This window comes from Brassica napus, chromosome C3 (genome assembly GCF_020379485.1).
Source record: "Brassica napus cultivar Da-Ae chromosome C3, Da-Ae, whole genome shotgun sequence".
Taxonomy (NCBI): domain Eukaryota; kingdom Viridiplantae; phylum Streptophyta; class Magnoliopsida; order Brassicales; family Brassicaceae; genus Brassica; species Brassica napus.
The window spans coordinates 65811368-65833304 of record NC_063446.1 but is presented as its reverse complement, the minus strand read 5'-3'; the positions used below and the strand labels follow the sequence as shown (position 1 = coordinate 65833304).

The following is a 21937-nucleotide window of genomic DNA, read 5'->3' as shown; positions in this document are numbered from 1 at the left end:
CCCCCTGATGAATGCATCACCGAAGATCCTTCAGTTGGCGCATTCCTATCTGATATGTAAGGTTCTTGAATGTTGAGGTTGGCAGAGACTTGGTGAAAATATCGGCTGAATTGTCACTGGACCGAACTTGAACCACTTGAATTTCTTTAGCCTTCTGCAGGTCGTGGGTGAAGAAGAACTTGGGCAAGATATGCTTTGTCCTATCTCCTTTGATGTATCTATCTTTGAGCTGAGCTATGCAAGCTTCATTGTCCTCATAGATGACTGTTGGTGCTTCCTTTCCCACGGCTAAACCACTATCTACTCGGATGTGGTCGGTCATATTCCTCAACCATACAAGCTCACGGCTTGACTCATACATTGCTATGATCTCGGCATGGTTGGAAGATGTGGCGACAAGTGATTGTTTTGTGGACCGCCAACATACTGCAGCTCCACCATGTATAAAAACATATCTAGTCTGAGATCTAACATTATGTAGATCAGATAAGTATCCTGCATCAACATATCCGACCAAACTCTCCTTTGGCCGGTTAGTATAGAACAAACCAAGATCTTTTGGTCCTTGCAGGTATCTAAACAGATGTTTTATTCCATTCCAGTGCCTCTGAGTTGGACAAGAGCTAAATCTAGATAGTAGATTCACGGCAAAACAAATGTCTGGTCTAGTGTGGCTAGCCAAATACATTAAAGCTCCAATGACACTTAGGTATGGCACTTCCGGACCGAGTACTTCCTCGTCCTTCTTCTTTGGTCCAAACGGATCTGTCTCTGGGTCGAGAGACCTCACGACCATAGGACTCGAAAACGGATGAGCCTGGTCCATATTAAACTTCTTGAGTATCTTTTATGTATATGCCAACTGATGCACAAGGATTCCATTGTTTACATACTCAAGTTGTAGTCCCAAACAGAACTTAGTTTTTCCTAAGTCTTTCATATCAAATTTTTTCTTTAGACATTCAAATGTTTGGGAAATCTCTCCAGAGGTTCCTATGATATTCAGGTCGTCCACATATACCGACATGATTAAAAAACCCTTGTTGTCGAATTTCTTGATAAAAATACATGGACTTATTGGATCATTCTTATAGCCCTCTTTCACTAGGTACTCAGATAATCTATTGTACCATATTCGACCTAATTGTTTCAAACCGCACAAGGCTTTATTCAGTTTAATGCAATGCTGTTCTCGAGAACCTTTCTTATCTTTGAGCTCAATACCCTCTGAACTTTCATATAGATTTCATTATCCAGTGGACCATACAAATATGCAGTCACTACATCCATTAAGCGTAAATCTAAGTTTTCTTTTATGGCCAGACTGATTAGAAATCGTAATGTAATTGCATCCACCACATGGGAGTAAGTCTCCTCATAGTCTATTCCTGGTCTCTGTGAGAATCCTTGTGCAAAAAACTGTGCTTTATATCTCAATACTTCTCCTTTCTCATTTCTCTTCCTCACAAAGACCCATTTGTATCCCACTGGTTTGACATCTCTTGGTGTCACAATTATAGGGCCAAAAACGCCTCTTTTCCTTAATGATTCTAACTCCATGTTTATAGCTTCTTTCCATTTGATCCAATCTGATCGTTGAGTGCACTCATATATGGACGTGGGTTCTAGATCCTCATTTATATCCATGATCTCAAGTGCTACCTTGTATGCAAATATATCATCGATGTCGATATCTTTTCTGTTCCATTGTGTTCCAGACATTATATAATTTGATCGAGATCTCTTGATTATCGGACCTGGTGTACCATGAAGTTTAGCATCCCGAACCTCATTGTATGGCACAATTGGTCCAACCGGTTCAGTTGTTATGGCCGGCCCACTCGGCTCGACCAGTTTGGTCGGCACGGCCGGTCCATCAATGTCATGGACGGTTTCCTTAATGCCCTCGGATCCAGCACCTTTCTTGGACTTCCGAGGTTGCTTATCTTTGGAACCAATCGGTCTACCACGTTTCAAACGTTGTTTCGACTCTGTAGCAACTTGGCCTTGTCCTTTCTGGACTTCTATTCTTATTGGTGCATTACAAGCTGGTATGTATGACTTAGTCACTCTATTCGGGTCAGCAAATGAATCTGTCAACTGATTAGCTAGCTTTTGTAGATGTATAATATTTTGGACTTCCATATCACATTCTTTAGTCCGAGGATCTTGCCAAGATATTGATGGTCGAGACCATTCTATTCCTTTTACCAACCGGCTGTTATCTCCCCCTAAGGTCGGATATGTGGACTCATCAAAGTGTGAGTCTGCGTATCTGGCCTTAAATAAATCACCCGTGGTTGGCTCAAGATACTTTATAATGGTTGGGGAGTCATATCTAACATATATTCCCATCCTTCTCTGTGGTCCCATTTTAGTTCTCTGTGGTGGAGCAATTGGAACGTAAACGGCACATCCAAATGTTTTGATATGGGACACGCCTGGCTCATGACCCGTGAGTAATTGGGATGGTGAATATCTATGCTCACTAGATAGCCTGATGCGAATCAGTTCTGCTGCATGTAATACTGCATGTCCCCATGATGATACCGAGAGTTTAGACCTCATGAGTAATGGTCGGGCAATCAGCTGTATGTGTTTAATAAAAGACTCGGCCAAGCCGTTCTGTGTATGTACATGTGCCACGGAGTGTTCCACACTTACCCCCATGGACATACAGTACTCATTAAACGCCTGGGACGTGAACTCACCAGCATTGTCTAGACGTATAGTCTTTAAAAGAAAATTTGGAAAATGTGCTCTCAGTCTTATGATCTGAGCAAGCAGCCTTGCAAATGCCAAATTTCGTGTGGATAGTAGGCAAACATGCGACCATCTGGTCGATGCATCAATCAGGACCATGAAATATCTAAATGTCCCACAAGGTGGGTGTATTGGTCCACATATATCTCCCTGAATCCTTTCCAGAAAATTTATGATTTCCTTATTCACTTTGGCTGGTGATGGCCTAGTAATGAGTTTCCCTTGTGTACATGCTACACATGTGAGATTATTTGGGACAACTCCTTTGAATGTGTGCCCTTCAGAATTCATCATCAATTTTTGCATCATACTAGTACCGGGATGGCCAAGCCAGTTATGCCATAGAGTGAAATTTTCGCAGGCATTAGCCTCGATCATACTAATCTTTGCACAGTATAGAACAGTAGACATTGCAGGTGTAGTTTCTAGGATCTTTCTATTGACTTGTGTGATCAAAATAATGTTAAGGAACTCTTTACTTCATTTTTCCCATGTTTCAACGTGGTAACCATTTAACCTTATGTCCTTGAAACTCAATAAGCTCATTTTAGAGCTGAGGGAATATAAGGCTGGCTACACCCGCAATAGTATGTATATTGGCACTTTGCATTGTGAGATTTATGAAATATCTTTTGTCTCTAAGAATTGTGTGACTTGATCCACTATCCACCACAAGTATACTCATCTCATCTTTCATTCTATATGTAATAAGATTTATAATCTCAGAGACTTTTATAAAACTTTAAAATAAAACTTCATATTATAAATTCAAAACATCAATAGTAATGAAAAAACACAAAGCAATCATAAGACAATCAAACAAGATGTCGAATTAGTTATTAAGACAATCTGAAGTCTCATGATCCATAAGGTCATCCTTTTCATGGTCGAAATCATCAACAGCATCATACCCGTTATCATGAACCATATGGGCTTCCGGGTTCTTGTTCTTAAGGCTCTCTTGATAGAGTTCACATAAATGCTTAGGGGTTCTACAATTCTTGGCCCAATGGTTACTCATCCCGCACCTGTGACAAATGGATATGGTCGAGTAAGAAGGCTTGGATATGCCGCCTTGACCGCGGCCAAAAGTGCCTCTTCCACGGCCATAACTGGAACCACGACCACGGTTATTGTGGTTTCCATACCCACGGCCGTATGAGTAGTTGTCACGGCCACCACGTCCCTTGTACCCACCACGGCCTCTGCCGTGTGATCTTCTTTCATTATAGACGTGGTTGCTTTCTTTGGGATCTTTCTTTTCTTGTTCAGCCTTGTTGGCTTCTGGTAATGGTGCTGATCCGGGAGGTCTCATCTCACTGTTCTTCTTCAGGAGTTCATTATTAGCCTCGGTCAGATGTAGGCACGAGATCAGATCAGTGTATGTGGCGAAGACTCTCTCTCTATACTGATGTTGCAGCAACACATTTGTGGAATGTAATGTGGAGAAGGTCTTATCAAGTAACTCTTTCTCGTTACTTCTTCTCGACAAAGTCTCATCATTGAAACTATCTTAAACAATATGGAATTGTATTCATCCACAGACTTATAGTCCATGAATCTGAGATTCTTCCACTCATATTTAGCCTTTGGAAGTAGCACCGTTTTCTGGTGATCATATCGCTGCTGTAAAGCGGTCCAAAGGTCTAGTGGATTCTCCATGGTAAGATACTGATCTTTTAGACCTTCAATGAGATGGTGGCGTATTATACTTATCGCCCTATATCGATTCTTATCATTCTCATTGTTGCCCTTGATGATAGTATCACTGAGTCCTTTTGACCTCAGGTTGATCTTTGTATCTAGCGCCCATTGCAAGTAGTTATCTCCAGAGAGATTCAGGGCATCATAGTCTAGATTTGAGATTTTCGACATCTGAATCACATTATCAATCAGATTTAGGGTTTCATAATGTGATCATTCGACCATAAGACAAACAAGAATCTCGGCCATAATCAAGTCTTATGCGGCCATAAATCAATCAATAGTATTGACTATATAAAATCTACTTAGACCATGGTGCGAACAGTCCTAGTTTATGATTCTATATGTAACGAAGAGATTAGGCCACACGGCCATATAATGTCATGATGCAAAACTACACAAGTTATGAAATCTATATATCATGCTGGTCAAGAATGCAATTAATAATATCATTCAGCTTTATATGTTATGCAAAAAAATCCTAACAATCGGTTTTATTATGCAACAATATATACTAGGGTTTCAATTTAAACAATGAGCAGCCGGTTTTAGCATTATGAAATCAAGGTTTCAAGGCCTTTCGGATTTAAATTCGAGATTAGATTATTCAATCAATCTATCAATCCTAAAACCTCAGATCATCAATCATTCAAACAAGAACAATTAAAACCGGATTCAAACTTTAGGTTTAGGGTTTCGATTCCAGAAATTAGGGTTTCTTAAGTTCAGATCAGAACAATCAATAAAACAATCAACATGTTCTAATGAATCGATTTCAAACTAGTGGTTATAAGATGATTAGTTTTAAGGTATAGTTTTTTTTTTTAGGGTTTCATCAAGAACAATCGGGTTTCCATAATAATGGATTAGGGGTTTTAGGGTTTGATCATTATGTTCTCAGATTAATCAGTATACCTTTGTTTTGTAGGGTTGAACCGGACCACCAAAGATGAACGGACGAACCTCGAGCTGCACATGAACGGACGCGAGTTGGTTTCGGACGTCGGACGCGAACGGGGAACGCCTAGGAGCTGAGCTGATCGGATCGTCTAATGCTGGTGGCTTGGTTGGATTGCTTCACCGTGTGCTAGGGCTTTCACCGGAAAAAGGAATTTTGGATTGCCAAGTAAAAAGGAAATCCGGCTAGGGTTTTGCCAGAAAAGGAAAGAGCCGTGGAGGCATCTTGGTCGCCGGTGAGTTAGGGTTTTTACTGGTCGGACTTTTAGCTTTTGATTGCAGAGAAAAATCGTGCTGATAACGTGTTGTAAAAATATGGGGAAATTGTGTGTTTATTAATGAATCAGAAGGTCCCTTTATATAGGGATTACAAAGTATAGAAATATAGAAAGTGTATAAATACCTAATCCAACTAGAATTAGGAAAACTACTAAAACAAATAAAAGGAAAACTAGGCATATGGCCGACTCTAAACTTCCATGTGGCCAACTGGACCTTATCTTTCGGTCTTGGTTATGGGTCATCCACTTAATGATTTATAACATATGTGTTTTATTAAGGTTGATCCATTCTAGATGACATGACTTATCAGATCCTAAACAAGATTCTAGGTTCACTTCACCTGACTTATATGAAATCTGATCTCTTAAACTTTTCATTGGCTTGACTTGGTTCTTACTTCTTGAATCAATAATTGTTACTTTTCTAGTTTAGTCTATATTCTGAAAAATCCAAATCTGCGAAAATGATTATTCTTGTATTAAGCAAGCACCTTAAACAAACAGCCCCATAATGTATCCATATATATCTGGATAGCGTGCGTGCCTCCATTTAAATGTTGTGAAGCAGTCTCTATTTCTTTTTTTTTTCCTTCAAGGTTTATAATCGGTTATATAGTCTACAAATTATATTAATTTCACAGGGATATTCTCGCTATATTTGCCATATTATTTGGTGTCATGGGAGAGTAAACACATACATTCTTTATCAAGTATCTTGATTCCCACTTGTGATAATTTTTCTTTCTTACGTTGTGTATCGCCATCAAGTAAGTTTCTTTCATGCTACTACTTCCTTTCTTCAGTTGGGTTTGGTTTTGTTTTGAAGGTGATTCTTGTCTCTTCATGGTTATTACAAATTTTAAGGTTTCATGAGACTGAAGTCTAATGCCGGTAAATTAGAATAAAAACCTGTGCCTGATACAACAAAAATTGAAACTATTTTCTTTTCTTTATAAACGAACTTGAGTACAATTAAACAGGAACTTGAGCTGACTTGTCTCTCATTACTCCTCATTGACTTGACTGGTCAAAACCATTTTCTTTGTTTGTTTTACCATCAGATGAATGTGTCTGCGAAAACGATTTACAATCGTAAGTTCGTAACCAACGAAACTGGCAACGCTGTTGGCTATTTTCTTGACAAGAGTGATAAATAACACAGAAAAAATAACAGCTCAGTGAAATCGGCCGGGACAATGAAGTATAGATGCGCAGTATTTGGATACGCAGCGAAACATAGCTATAGACTTTAAAGGGGACAAGATAGAATATACCGATAAGCAGATCTTCAGGCATTGGTGAGTCTGAGTACTCTTTCACCTCTTACAGCATCTTTAAAAGCTATTAGGATCAAAATCTCAGCTGAGTTAAACCTTACATACTAAAAATATCTTATTTCAATGAATTACATTTTCACTTCCTAATTAATGAGTTTGGACTTGATCATCTCGAACAAGCCAACAGACTAGACTAGTGAAGGAGAATGAATTAAATTTGGACATCTCAAACGACCGCTTTCTTCTTTCTATATATTGTATGTTGCGGAGGAAAAACCACATGTACACACATAATAGCACCACATGGGGCAACCTTGAAGCGTACGGTAGCGGTTAGAATTGTCTTCAAGGCATATATATTTGTTCTTTTCTTATTTATAGTCTTCAAAGGCATAGACAGTTATCGACTCAATGAATCATTGTTGTATGTTATTTACAGGAAGCTAAGATGAAAGATACACTGGGGCTGCGACAAATCATACTAGATGAAAGATACAAACACTGGAGGTGCGAAAAATCCAAACAACCCTCAAAGGAACAATGTCAGAAGAGTTAAAAAAAAATCCAAATATAGTCTTTAAGTAACAATATATGAAAAAGCCTTTTTGAACACGCTTAGATAAACTTCATATTCTCCACATAGTTTACAAAGGTGTGACAAATTCTAGGATGTCCAAGCCCTTCCATTCCCTGGATATTGACTCTTTTAACAGTGTTACTCTCCAAATTGTAGAAGAGAAGGAAAGAGTTCCACGAGTAGACAATTTCACCTTTACTAGTCATTCCAAGCAACAACTTTTGCCTACCCATCCTGTAGTGCCTCATAGGAGAAAATACAAAGCTACGCTTGGACCATTTATGATTTCCAGCATCTTCTAGAACCCACAACTCAAGTTCTTGTTCAACCAGACAACGTGCACCTAATTTACCTTTGTAATTGAACAAAGACAAAGAATACCACATGTCTTCATTTGTGTTTATAAAGCTAAACTTTTCAGACCTGACGTCGAAGCAAACTACTATCTTAGAATATTTTCGGAAGTAAAAAACGCGGTCTATGCATATATCACCATTTATTTCACCGTTGTTCACAAAATGGAACTTGTGTTCGAGCGTTCTCCATAGACGTTTTCCAGACTCCAATGTCAAAACCTGATGAGTGTTGGGTCTTTCATCACGTGACCAGGTCATACACAACACTTTGAACTGTTTTCCCAACGGATCATACCCTAAATACATCCCTCCCATCTCTGTCGGGTTACTCTTAGCCTTCACTTTGGGTAAGTTTTTTTCTTTTAGAAGCACTTTGGGTAAGGTTAAGAACTCTCCCGTGGCAGGGTTACAAATCACTGGCACCTTTCTTTTCCATCCCTGAAGCAATACCAATCCACAGACCGTGCTACATATATCACTTGGAAAGTATTCTGGAAAAGACGTATTATAAGGGGAAGCTACAAGAGAAGAGTTATCGTCTGGATTATGGGGCCGAGGTGAAGAATAAAATAACAACTTGCCATTAGCTTTTACTGTGAAAAGGAACCGTGGACGAGTCAAAGACTTAGTAAGAAACAGCTCAGTGAAATCAGAACGACGAAGTAAGAATGCCCAGTGTTTCGATACGCAACGAAACCTAGCTACAGACTTTCCCGGGAAGCTCTTGTGCCTTTCAACTGAACAAACAACACATTGGAGTTGGCAACAAAGACAAAGGAAAACATTGTGTTCAATGCTCATGCGAAGCAGTTTAGATCAAAAACTATCACCAAGTTGAAATCCAAATTAACAACCGTAAAAGGAACAATGTCACAGGAATACAATCACAAGTAATAATACATGAAAGCCTTTTGAACACAGTTAATATAGAGAACCGTTTTTTCAAAAAGAGATGGTTTTACAAGTATGTATGCATATGGTACTTTCTATCTGTACATAGAGAGAGATAAGAGGATACATAAGCTCAGCGAGGTACCACAATGGGGGAGTTTCATAAAATATTTGTGCTTTGAAAGAGACCTTAGGGGTTCAGCAGTGTTATGTGCACCTTCAAATCCTTGTAGGCGTTGGAAAAATTATGGTTTTTTCTCGAGAAAACTGTTTATAATTGTTACCATCAGATGAATGTCTGTGAAAACTGTTTATAATTGTTACCAACGAAACTGCCAGAGTTGTTGTCTATTTTCTTGAGAGATGAATGATAAGACAAAAACAGAACAATATGTACAAAAACTATAATAAAGTTGTGATCCAAACAAGTCTGAAGGAAAAAAATGTCACAAGAGTTAAATAATCCAAAATATAGTGCCAAGTAAATAATAAATAGAAAGCCTTTTAAACACAGTTATATAAACTTCATATTGTCCACATAGTCTACAAAGGTGTCCATAAATCTAAGATGATCAATCCCTTCCACTTCAATATTGACTCTTTTAACAGTGTTCCTCTCCAAATTGTAGAAGCAAACGCAAGAATCCCATGACCAGTAGACAATTTCACCTGTACTAGTTATTCCAACAAACATCATTTGCGTAAGTTTCTCCCACTCCAAAGGTGACAATACATAGATATGCTTGGACCAGTTAAGAGTTCCAGCATCTTCTAGAACCCAGAACACAAAGTTTTGTCCATTCTGAAAATGTATACCTAATTTACCATTGTAGTTGAACAAAGGAGAAAAACCAAAAGACTTTGGTAACATGTCTTTATCTTTGTTAATAAAACCTAACTTCTCGGACCTTACATCGAAGCAAACTATCACAAAAGATCCTTCGAGCTTAACCTCGAAATACAAAATACCATTTATGCATATATCACTGTGTTTTTCACCATTCTCCTTAAAATTGAATTCGGGTGCGACACTTCTCCACAAACATTTTCTAGACTCCAATGTCAAAATCCAATGAGTATTGGGTATAGAGGTGTTCATACTCAAACACAACACTTTGAACTCTTTGCAGATAGGATCATAGCCTAAGAATATTTACTTGGGAGTGTTTTTTTTCTTTTCTAAGCACTTTGGGTAATGTTTGGACTTTTCCCTTGGCAGGGTTACAAATCAGCGGACATTGTCTTCTTTTTGCTCCCTGAATCAAGACCAATCCGCATACATGTTTACAGGTATAGGTTGGTTTACGGATAGAATTTGGTTCGAGAGCTAACGTAGGATGATAAGGGGTGGCTACAAGAGAAGAGTTATCGTCTAGATTATGAGGCTGAGGTGAAGAGCAGAAGAACAACTTGCCATTAGCTTCTATGGTGAAAAGGAGCCGTGGACGAGTCAAAGACTTGGTCAAAAACAACTCTGTGAAATCATGACAACGAAGTATGGATACCAATAATTTTGATACGCAACGGAATCTAGCTATAGACCTTGCTGGGACTCGAGAAAATATTTCCACAAGTAGATCATCAGGGATTGGTGGGTCTGAGTATTCCCTTACCGAGTTTGATGATTGTGTTTCATGTCTGGATGTGGTTAATACTAGAATCGCTGCTCCATATTTTTCATGGTAGATTTTATTATACCCATAGATGGAATCGCTTCAAAGATTTAAGACAGAACCAAACCCTAGATAAACAGGCTTTCTAGTAGGCCCAAGACATACTGTCAGTGATCCGAAATGGGCTTAATAAGGCAAGGTTACGTACAAGGTGACAACGATCCCTAGTGACCTTTATTAGAAGAATCCCGAAGTTAGTTTTCACGACCTTTCCGTTCATTAGACGATTCCTAGTAACTTTCGAGCCGACTTTGAACAATGTCACAAGAGTTGAAATCCAAATACAGCCTCAAGTAACAATATATAAAAGCCTTTTGAACACAGTTACATAAAATTCATATTCTCCGCATAGTTGTGAAGAGTTGTATAATGATGATTAAACTCTTCTAGTCCTTGAATATACTCTTTTAAAAGTTTTCGACACCAAATTGTATAAGGCAAATTGTATATACTTTTAATAGAGTATATTATAACGCCCTGACCGTCCACAGCTAGTGGTGGCTAATGGGCCACCACGTCCACTCTCTCGGCTCGTGAGCTCCATCGCGTTCCAAAGGTCGGTCTGTTAATTTTTCTGAAGGTTCGAAATTATTATTTGCTAACCATGCAATCACCACATGAATTTTCTTCGTGCTTTGGCCTCACTCACACAGTATCGCGAATCACTTTCCAATAGGCCACCTATCCACTACAAGAAAACACGCCGAATTCCGACGGAGGTTCCGACGGACATCAATGTTGACCAATTTCTGACGAAAACCAAAAATTTGAAGTCGTCGGAATTCCGTCGGCCATTTTCGACGGAATTCCGACGAAACATGGGTCGCCGGAATATACCAACGAACTTCCGACGACATTCCGATTAACAGTACAGTCGTCGGTATTCCGTTGGAATTTTCCGACGAATTTCCGATGAACCATGTGACCGTTGCCGACAAATATATATGACCGTTGTATAGCCGTTTGAGATTGGAAAATACCGACGGAAAGTCGTCGGAGGGCCGTAAGCAATTTCCTATAAATACAACCCCTCCTCATTCAACTCATTCACACTTCATTCTCTCTTCATTCTCTTTAGTCATAACAATTCCATGAAAATCATGTCTTCAGAAGTTTATTATCGTTCGTGGATGGATAAACCTCATTTGGATCCGAACACCAATTTGCTTACTGAAGAATACGTTCAAGGGATTGGAGAATTCATGAGGCTTGTTCAACAGCAACCGGATGCAAAAAGTGGTATGTTAAGATGTCCCTGCTCTACTTGCAATAATAATAAGGTTATAAAAGAATTTGATGTTTGGACTCATTTGTATATGAAAGAGTTTTCACGTAATTATAAAGTTTGGTACCTTCATGGGGAAACTGGTTATGAATATGGTAGTACTGGCGAACCTCAGCCTGTTAGTGAACTTCAGCCTGATATTAGGTTAGAAGAATCTAGAATGGATATAGATTATGGTGTAGATACTGAGCAGATGGTACATGATCATTATAGAGGGGAAGAACCAAATCCCGAATCTAGGAGATTTTTTGACATGTTGGATGCAGGAAAACAACCTTTGTATCAAAATTGTAGAGATGGTCATTCAGTCTTATCATCTGCAACTAGATTAATGGGTATTAAGACAGACTATAATTTGGCTGAAGAATGTATGGATGCGATTACTGATTTTGTCAAAGGTATTCTACCTGAGGATAACCTTGCACCGGGTTCATACTACGAGGTTCAGAAACTTGTTGCCGGTCTTCAACTACCGTATGAAGTGATAGATGTATGTATTGACAACTGCATGATCTACTAGAGAGCGGATGAGACACGGAATGTATGCAAATTTTGTGGGAAACCTTGTTATCAGGAGACGAGGGGAAGAGTTCCGATCCCATTCAAAATAATGTGGTATTTGCCTTTGACGGAAAGATTGAAGAGGTTGTATTAGTGTGAGCGCATAGCAAAAGCAATGAGATGGCATGCAGAGCATTCCACAAATGGTGAGATTAGACATCCTTCAGATGTGAAGGCTTGGAAACATTTCCAGTCAACATATCCAGAATTTGCGGAAGAGAGAAGAAATGTTTATCTTGGATTATCTATTGATGGTTTCAGCCCATTTGGAAAGCATGGAAGACACCGTACAACTTACGGCCGAGCTTGTGCATGCGACGAGAGTTTTTGTTTCTCTTAATTCTCGTCCCCGGGCCAGATCATCCTAAAAGATCACAAGATGTGTTTCTTCAACCACTGATATATGAGTTACAACAACTATGGGCGCATGGTTTTGAGACATACGATGTTTCGTGCAAAGAAAACTTTCTGATGCGAGCAGTACTTATGTGGACAATAAGTGACTTTCTAGCATATGGTATGTTATCTGGATGGACAACACATGGGAGGCTATCATGTCCATATTGTCAAGATGACACAGATGCTTTCCAACTAAAGAACGGAAGGAAAACGTGTTGGTTTGACTGTCACAGACGATTTTGACTGTCACAGACGATTTCTACCACCTGATCATCCATACCGCAGGAGTAAGACTTCATTTACGAAGAACAAGCAGGTGTTTGATGCTCCACCTGAGGAAGTTGGTGGGAAAGATTTGTTGAAGCAGTTTAGGTATTTTGATGCAGAAAGGACGCCAGATGTAGGTGGACATGAAAACATTCGAGTCAGTGCGGTTGGAGAGCTACATAACTGGCACAAAAAGAGTATTTTCTGGGATCTGCCATATTGGGAGAGTCATCTATTGCGGCATAATTTAAATGTCATGCATATTGAGAAGAACTTCTTCGACAACCTGATGAACACAGTCCTTAACATCCAAGGTAAAACGAAGGATAATTTGAAGTCAAGGTTGGATTTAGTCGATATCTGTGATCGTTCTGAACTTCACGTTGATGAGAACGGTACGGCCCCTTTTCCCATTTATCGGCTGGATGGTGCTAGAAAAGAAGAGTTCTTTGATTGAATTATAGATAAAGTGAAATTTCCTGACGGATATGCATCGAATTTGGGAAACTGCGTTGATAGAAGCGAAGGAAAGTTTACTGGCTTGAAGAGTCATGATTGTCATGTAACTATGCAGCGCCTCCTTCCGTTTGCTTTTTCAGCATTATTGCCACGTAATGTTCATGAAGCAATTGCAGGTATCTTATATTTTTACAATTTAATTTATTTTTATATTTAACAATTATGCTTATAAAAACTTAATACTTACGAAAATTATGTCTTTTATCTATGTAGGGATTAGTGTTTTCTTCCGCGACTTATGCAGCAGAGTAGTGACTGAAGAGGGTATTAATAATTTGAAGACAAACGCAGACAAACGCACCAGTCAGCATGTGCAACCTTGAGAAGATATTTCCTCCATCATTCTTTGATGTAATGGAACATCTTGCTATTCATCTCGCAAGAGAATTAGAACTTGGTGGTCCTGTGTAGTACAGATGGATGTATATTTTTGAGCATTATATGCATCATCTGAAGAAGATGGTCAAAAATCAAAGCAGGGTGGAAGGATCTATAGTGGCACAGGTGATCAATGAAGAAACTGCAATCTTTGCTGAAAATTATTTTCCACCAGAAGTGCATACAAAACACCGAAGAAACTGCTCGGCATGATGATAGAGGGGAGAGAGCAACATATCATGTTGCTGTCCCAAACATGTTCAAGGAAATAGGACGACTTAGTGGAAAATTCATGAAGCGGAGACTTACGGACACTGAGCACGCTCATTTGCAAACATAGTTGCTCACCAACTGTGAAGATGTTCTACAATATGAGAGGTAAAAATATTTATTCATTTATTGTTAGATTAATATTCAATAAATTTATTTCATATTGATAATATTTTTGTATATAATGTATATATGGCGGAGTTGCGTATGACTCACAGGCATGCAACAGAAGATGAGCTTCGACAACTTAGAGATAACGGATTTGCTGCGTGGCTTCGTAGTTATGTGAGTCATATATCATATTACCCTATGCAAATGATTAGTTTAAATTTAATATAAATTAATTAACTTTTCAATCATATATGTTTTTAATTTATAGGTGAATGATGGTTTGGCCAGAGGTCTTGTGTTCGATGATTGGATACGCGAATTTGTGCAAGAACCAAACTATGTGGTCAAATCATATCCTAAATTTTGTAAGCGAGGATATGCATTAACAAGGAAAGGTCATTCTAAGACAACATATGATGCTGGTGTTTCATCTTCTTCCGGTGACGATGTCTACTACGGCAACATAAAAGAAATATTGGAAATCCAATTTCCTGGAATGGTTGGATTGCGTTGTGTAGTATTCTATTGTGATTGGTATGACACCACCCCAGATAGAGGAGTGAAGATTGATGCGTTTGGTGTTACATCAGTTCATTCGCGGCGGAAACTTCAATATTATGATCCCTTCATTCTTGGTTCGCAAGCTGATCATGTATGTCAATCTATTCATAATTTTTTACCAATATAATTAATTAATGTTATATATTTTACTAATACTTGTATAATTGATATGTATAGGTGTGCTACATCAGTTACCCTCGGGTGACATACAGAGACGATCCATGGGTTACTGTAACGCAAATCAACCCAAGAGGACGAGTGGATGGAACTTCTGATGATGATGAACCATTGCAACCAGAGTCTACCAGCAACGCCCAGGCAGTTGAAGATTTGTAAAATGTTCAACTCGTTGAGAATTTGACTGTGTTTGGACATGATGCTGTTGTACATTCGGAGCCAGAAGCCGAGGTTGGGGAGTTTGATGAAGATTCAGAAGATTCAGATTAGTTTTTTTTTTTTTTATTGGTCTGTCGGAAATCCCTCGCAATATACCGACGACATAGCGACAACATTGGGTTTCATTGAAATTTGGAAAGGTCGTCGGTAATTCGTCGGAATATACCGACGACATGTGTTTCTAAAAAATTTCAATCATAAAAATCTATAAATTTAGATGCCAAAACTATGAAAATAACACATAATAAGTGTTTAGTATTAGATCGCAACAGTTCAAATATAACAACTCATTAAAATATTTATGTATGCATATCATTGTTTTCACAACATCTCATCTTAACATTCATATACTTATACAATCATATTCATATAAGCTTACACTACAAAAAAATGTTGTTGTGTAAAATCGTGTTATAAAACATTTTATTGTTAAATCTTTATGCAAATACTATATATATTATCAAAGATTTTGATTTTGCATTTAGAAACTTGAAATCAACACCCTAATCACTAAGTCGTCGGAATTCCGTCGGAATATACTGACGGACACAGTCCGTCGGAATATACTGACGGACACATTCCGTCGGAAATTCAATTTGCCCGGGAGAACCAAACCGCTTGAAAATTTTTGCGAATCAGCATTTGGTATATTTTAATTATACCGACGGAATGCCGACGAACCCGTGTCCGTCGGAATCTTCAGATATAATAACCCTTCTTCTTCCTTCTTCGTTATTTCCACCTCTCTCTCTCAAAAATCCTCTCTCTCACGGCGATTCCTCCCTCTACACCGGCGATTCCGGCCATTATCCACCTCCCTTCACCGGCGAATCCTCTTCTCACCCTCATATCTCTTCCCCAAACCCTAAATCATGTAAGAATCATCCCTCGCAATATACCGACGACATAGCGACGACATTGGGTTTCATTGAAATTTGGAAAGATCGTCGGTAATTCGTCGGAATATACCGACGACATTCCGATGAACTTGTCTAGTTCGTCGGAATGTCGTCAGTATATTCCAACGAATTACCGACGACATGTGTTTCTAAAAAATTTCAATCATAAAAATCTATAAATTTAGATGCCAAAACTATGAAAATAACACATAATAAGTGTTTAGTATAGTATTAGATCGCAACCGTTCAAATATAACAACTCATTAAAATATTTATGTATGCATATCATTGTTTTCATAACATCTCATCTTAACATTCATATACTTATACAATCATATTCATATAATCTTACACTACAAAAAATGTTGTTGTGTAAAATCGTGTTATAAAAACATTTTTATTGTTAAATCTTTATGCAAATACTATATATATTATCAAAGATTTGGATTTTGCATTTAGAAACTTGTAATCAACACCCTAAACACTAAGTCGTCGGAATTCCGTCGGAATATACTGACGGACACATTCCTTCGGAATATACTGACGGACACATTCCGTCGGAAATCCAATTTGCCCGGGAGAACCAAACCACATGAAATTTTTCGCGAATCGCCAATTGGTATATTTTTAATTATACCGACAGAATACTGACGAACCCGTGTCCGTCGGAAACTTTAGATATAATAACCCTTCTTCTTCCTTCTTCTTTATTTCCGCCTCTCTCTCTCAAACATCTTCTCTCTCACGGCGATTTCTCCCTCTATACCGGCGATTCCGGCCCTTATCCACCTCCCTTCACCGGCGAATCCTCTTCTCACCCTTATATCTTTTCCCCAAACCCCAAATCATGTAAGAATCATCACAAACCTTGTTTAATCTCAATTGTTTAGGGTTTTGGAAGTTAGATCTCGGATTTTATGTTGTTTGATTGAAAATTTTAGGACTGAATGGATAGTTTAGGATATATAAGTTAGGATTGTTGTTTGGATTGTTGTTTTAGTTTTTTTTTGAATTAATAAAACGTTTTTAAAACGTTTTTTGATTTTTAAAAACGTTTTTTAATTTTTAAAAGTGTTTTTTTGATTTTTAAAACGTTTTTTGATTTTAAAAACGTTTTTCAAGTTTCCAATAATAAAATATGTATAATAAAACGTTTTTATAATTTTTTAAAATATTTAACAACATTTTTCTACATTTATAAATTTTTTATAATTGTGTATACATATATATATATATATATATATATATATAAATCATGTATAATAAAAAATTTTAAAATTGTTATTATTTTTTATAAGTTTCCAGTAATAAACTATGTGTAGTAAAAAATTTTAAAATTTTTAGTTTTTTTAAAATGTTTATAAAACCTTTTGTAAATATATAAATGAAAACATTAAAAATAGAAATGATTTGAAAAGATTTTTGATGTATTGATTTTTTTTTAGGGCCGAGGATGAACCCCGCCCCGCAGCCCGTCTTTGACGTAGTTCGGTGAGCAGTTCCCGTGCATCGGGATCGTCTCATGAACAAAACTCGGTTCCCACATATATTCCCGCTCCAGCTCCCGCTGCCCCTCGCGCTGCTGCTCAACAGGATCCGGGGGTCATGCCAGTTGAACTATTGGTTCAACAACCAGGTCGAGAGCATCTCCTGGTTCTCCAACCTAACCCACGACGAGGACATAGCACTTGGTTAGTATTTTTTTTATTTGTAGCATTATGTTTTTTTCCATTAATTAACTTGCTAACTTGTATTTTTTTTAAAGGTTCATCAAGTCGAAAAATGGCATTGGCAGGAGCATCAACCAGATGATGTACTCCATGCTCCGTTTTGGATATTCAAAGTGGAGTGTGATCCCTTTCGACGAACGAGAGTTGTGGTTTCGTCAGTTTGCGGTATAGTAACTCTTCATTTTTTTAAAGTTTTTACATTTTTTTAAATATATTTACTTATTAAATTATGTTTGTTTTGTAGCAAGAGTTCAACTGGCACTCCGATCTCACGGAAACAGTCCGTAAGAAATTCAAGGAAAAGGCCATGGACTCTTATACGAAGCAGATAAACGCGTGGAAGACAGTTTGGCAGAAGAACAAGAGGCCACGGTTCATCAACGGGACGGTGTGGGAGCAGTTGATAGCTCATTGGGAGAAGGAAGAAACTGTAGAGACGTCTTCTAGGAACTCCAAGAACCGGAAGAGCGATCGTGGCGGGAAAGGTATGTATGTGCACAACCTCGACGCTTGCTCTATGTCTACTAAGGAGGATGAACTTGTAAGTTTTTTTATAATTTTTTGTCTTTATATTTTTTAAATAAATATTTTATATATTCTTTGGCTAATAATGGCGGGTTTTTTAGATCGAAGCAAATGACGGTAATCCCGTTGATCGTCTCCAACTCATTAAGGTGGCTCACACTAACAAGACGACGGGTCAAATTCAGGCCCCGTGATCAAAGGTGTCGTTGATTTGGTGGAAGCTGAAATAGTATCTCAATCTCAGCCTCTCTCTGATGACGGCGATTCTACGGGAGCTTCAACCAACTTGTCTCTATTGCAAATAAATGAGATGGTTAAAAAGGTAATTTTTTTTATTAATATATTTTTTTTATAATGTCGATTACTAACTTGTCCCTATTTACTAACTTTAAATATTTTTGTAGGCGGTTCCTAAAAGGAAAGGAGGCCGTTTAGTTGGGTTGGCCCGCCGTGCTTCTTCGTATCCGGCATCTTCTTCGCAAGTTCCGTATGCCGATCCCATGATTCTCGAAGAGCTACATGACAAAGATGAACGGATTGGGGCATTGGAGAAGCAGAACACCACTATCCTTTCTGAGAATGCCACTATCCTTGCTGAGTTGGCATCCCAGAAGAAGTTCAACACCAAGATAATGCAGAAGCTAGATCGTTTGATGTCTTCTAGTTCTTCTTAGTTTTTTTCGGCTTTTTAAAACTTTCTGAATGTTTTTTTTTCTATTTCGGTTTGTATGAATTTTAAACTTTCAGAATGTTTTTTTTTCTATTTCGGTTTGTATGAATTTAAATTCTATAATATTATTAGTTTTAAATTTCTGATTTTTTTAATTTTTTAATTAATTTTTAATATAAAAAAATATATAAAAATGTAAAATTAATTCGTTTTTAAAATTGGTATATTCCGACGAATTCTGGGCGTCGGAATATACCGACGGACAACGGTTCCTCGGAATATACCGACGAACCAACATCCGTCGGAATATACCGACGAACCAATATCCGTCGGAAATTTCCGACGAACCAATATCTGTCGGTATATTCCGACGAAACAATGTCCGTCGGTATATTCCGACGCCTAGAATTCGTCGGAATATACCGAGGAATCCACTCCGTCGGAATTGTCCGAGGAACATTTCCGTCAGTATATAGTTTTTCCGCTGAACTCTGGTCTCGTCTGTCTGCATCGTAATATCGTCGGAAGTTCGTCAGAATGACGTTTCTCGGTATTTGTCAGAAAGTCGTCGGAAGTTCTGACGAAATTACGACGAAATTTTTTATTTCCGACAAAACAATACCGACGGATAGGTTCGTCAGAAATTCGTCGGAATCGGTCTATTCCGACAAATTTCTGACGATTTCGGCCATCAGAATCCCCCTGTTTTCTTGTAGTGATCCTTCCATTACTCCAGTTCAAGCACGCTTAACTCTGGAGTTCTAAACGGATGTATGACGGAAAAAGTAAGTCAACTTTGGTGACATAGATAGCCAAATCAATTCTTTTAAGCCTTTCCATATATCACAACTCGGGATGTTACAATTCACTCCCTTTCAAAGAATGCAACTCCCTCGCTGCGCACCACGACAGGTTTCAAGACGCCTTTCGGGCCAGACCGAGGTGGCTAACCAGCACTGATACCACTTGTAACGTTCCGACCGCCCACGGCTAATGGATCACATATGCCCACCCTCTCGACCCGTGGGCCCCATCCCGTTCCAACGGTCGGTGCGTTAATTATTCGGAAAGCTCGAAATCATCGTTTACTGACATTGCAATCACCACCCGACTTTTTTCCATGTTTTGGTCTCATTCGCACGGTATCGCGAATCACTTTCCAATAGGTCACCCATTATTTCACTACTGCAGTCCAATCACACTTTTAATTCTGGAGTTATAAACTGACGTGTGAAAGTATATATTCAAGGAACAATGTCATAAAATCGAAATCCAAACAACCTTAAAAGGAACAATGTTATAAGAGTTGAAATCCAAAATATGAAAGCCGTTTGAACACATTTACATAAACTTCATATTCTCCACCGATAGAAAGGTGTCAAGAATTATATCATGATGCTTAAACTCTTTAAATCCTTGAATATTGACTCTTGTAAAAATATTTCTCTTCAATTTGTAGAACTATACGTAGAAAGGCTTTGATGGATCGTTGTATACAATCACCACACAATTTCACTTGTACTAGTTATTCCAACAAAGGAGGTAATTCGTATATATGCTTAGAAATCTATAATTTAAATCTAACAAAGTTTATATTTTCTTAAATATTATTAGAATTTATATATAATTAATTTTTACATATAAACTAATAATAATAAGTTTGGATATTTTGGCAATGTGAATGCTAACATACCTTCAAATAATGTTTCCAGAAACCATTAGTTGTTTCTGTTGACAAATCCATCAAAAACAGCAAGAATGATTTTTTTTTAAAAGGGCTTGCTATTAAATACTAGAAAGATACAAGAGAATGGCTCAGCATAGTGTTCAGAATAGAAGTGAAACAAATTGCAAGCAAAGCGCAACATAATTATAAAAGAAGGACAACGAAAAGGTGAAGAACTCAATGGTATTTGACTCTTAGTTGGAAGAACGAGCATGAGCAGTACCACCTCTTCCACGCCTTCCTTTTTTACTGATTGTAAACCATGCCATATCCTTTAGTTTCTGAGAAGGCTTTAAGCAACGATCACCACGTGATCTATGAGCCATATCCAAACTACAAGATCTTGAATTCACCACCAAATTGAAACCAAATTCATCTGGCACTTGCGAATTAAGATAGAGGATCTGACGCTGAAGTTGTAGATAACGGCAGTGAGGAGTTGAAGACAAAAAGTGAGTTAGTTGAAGACGCTGAACCAAACGGTAAGAATGTTTTACAATTGAATATGGTAATAGCTTTTAACTCGCTTTTTGAAAGCGCGAGAGTTTTTGGTTTGTCAAAAATATATAAAGTACACATAAAAATTATACATGTTTTATATATTTTAATCTTTCAGTATGCATAATTTATATTTCTGCACACATAAATAAAAAAATTATATTTATGCATTTATATTTTTGTTGTTTTGATTATAAGTTTTTATTAATATTATAATATTATTTAATTTTTTAACCATCACTTAACGTTTTCATTATTTTTAACTAAATTATTTAGATTAGATGAAAGAAATATTTTTAATATCCGTTTTGGATATGTGGTTACATCAATGAACCCAGTAGCTTGTATATAAACCGGTTAGATATAATGAAAAACTGTTAGTTAAAATTATGTTAATATCTTGAAAACTGCTATCAACCCATATAGGTTTTTAAAAAATATTGAATTTAACTTTTGATTTTTATTTTATTTTACGTGCATAACATTGAATAAACTATTTTATTTTTAATTCTTTAATTTTTGGAAAAAAAAATACTCAGCCACCAAAAGAGGATTGTGATATTAAATTAGATGATGTAATTTCAAAATTAATCTTAAAATATTCGTTATTTAATTATTGATTATCTTAATTTTTTGTCATGGTTACTATTTTGTTATAAAGAT

The 21937-nt window shown here is 37.5% G+C and overlaps 2 protein-coding genes and 1 pseudogene across 2 annotated transcripts; all 3 read right to left on the bottom strand.

Moving 5' to 3' along the window:
• Positions 1 to 3595: 3595 nt before the first annotated feature.
• On the bottom strand, positions 3596 to 4078 carry LOC125583277. Its single transcript, XM_048749912.1, has one exon. The coding sequence runs from the start codon at positions 4076 to 4078 to the stop codon at positions 3596 to 3598; it is 483 nt and encodes a 160-aa protein (XP_048605869.1).
• A 3519-nt stretch (positions 4079 to 7597) lies between these two features.
• On the bottom strand, positions 7598 to 8716 carry LOC106384729 (putative F-box protein At1g53360). The gene has a single exon (XM_048749911.1). It carries the CDS (start codon positions 8714 to 8716, stop codon positions 7598 to 7600), a length of 1119 nt encoding a protein of 372 aa, XP_048605868.1.
• On the bottom strand, positions 8695 to 10789 carry LOC125583886 (annotated as a pseudogene).
• Between the last annotated feature and the right edge of the window lie 11148 nt (positions 10790 to 21937).

Bases quoted from the DNA above. Each gene is read 5' to 3' on its own strand.
- LOC125583277 (XM_048749912.1), bottom strand. From the start codon at position 4,078: ATGAGACCTCCCGGATCAGCACCATTACCAGAAGCCAACAAGGCTGAA.
- LOC106384729 (XM_048749911.1), bottom strand. From the start codon at position 8,716: ATGAGCATTGAACACAATGTTTTCCTTTGTCTTTGTTGCCAACTCCAA.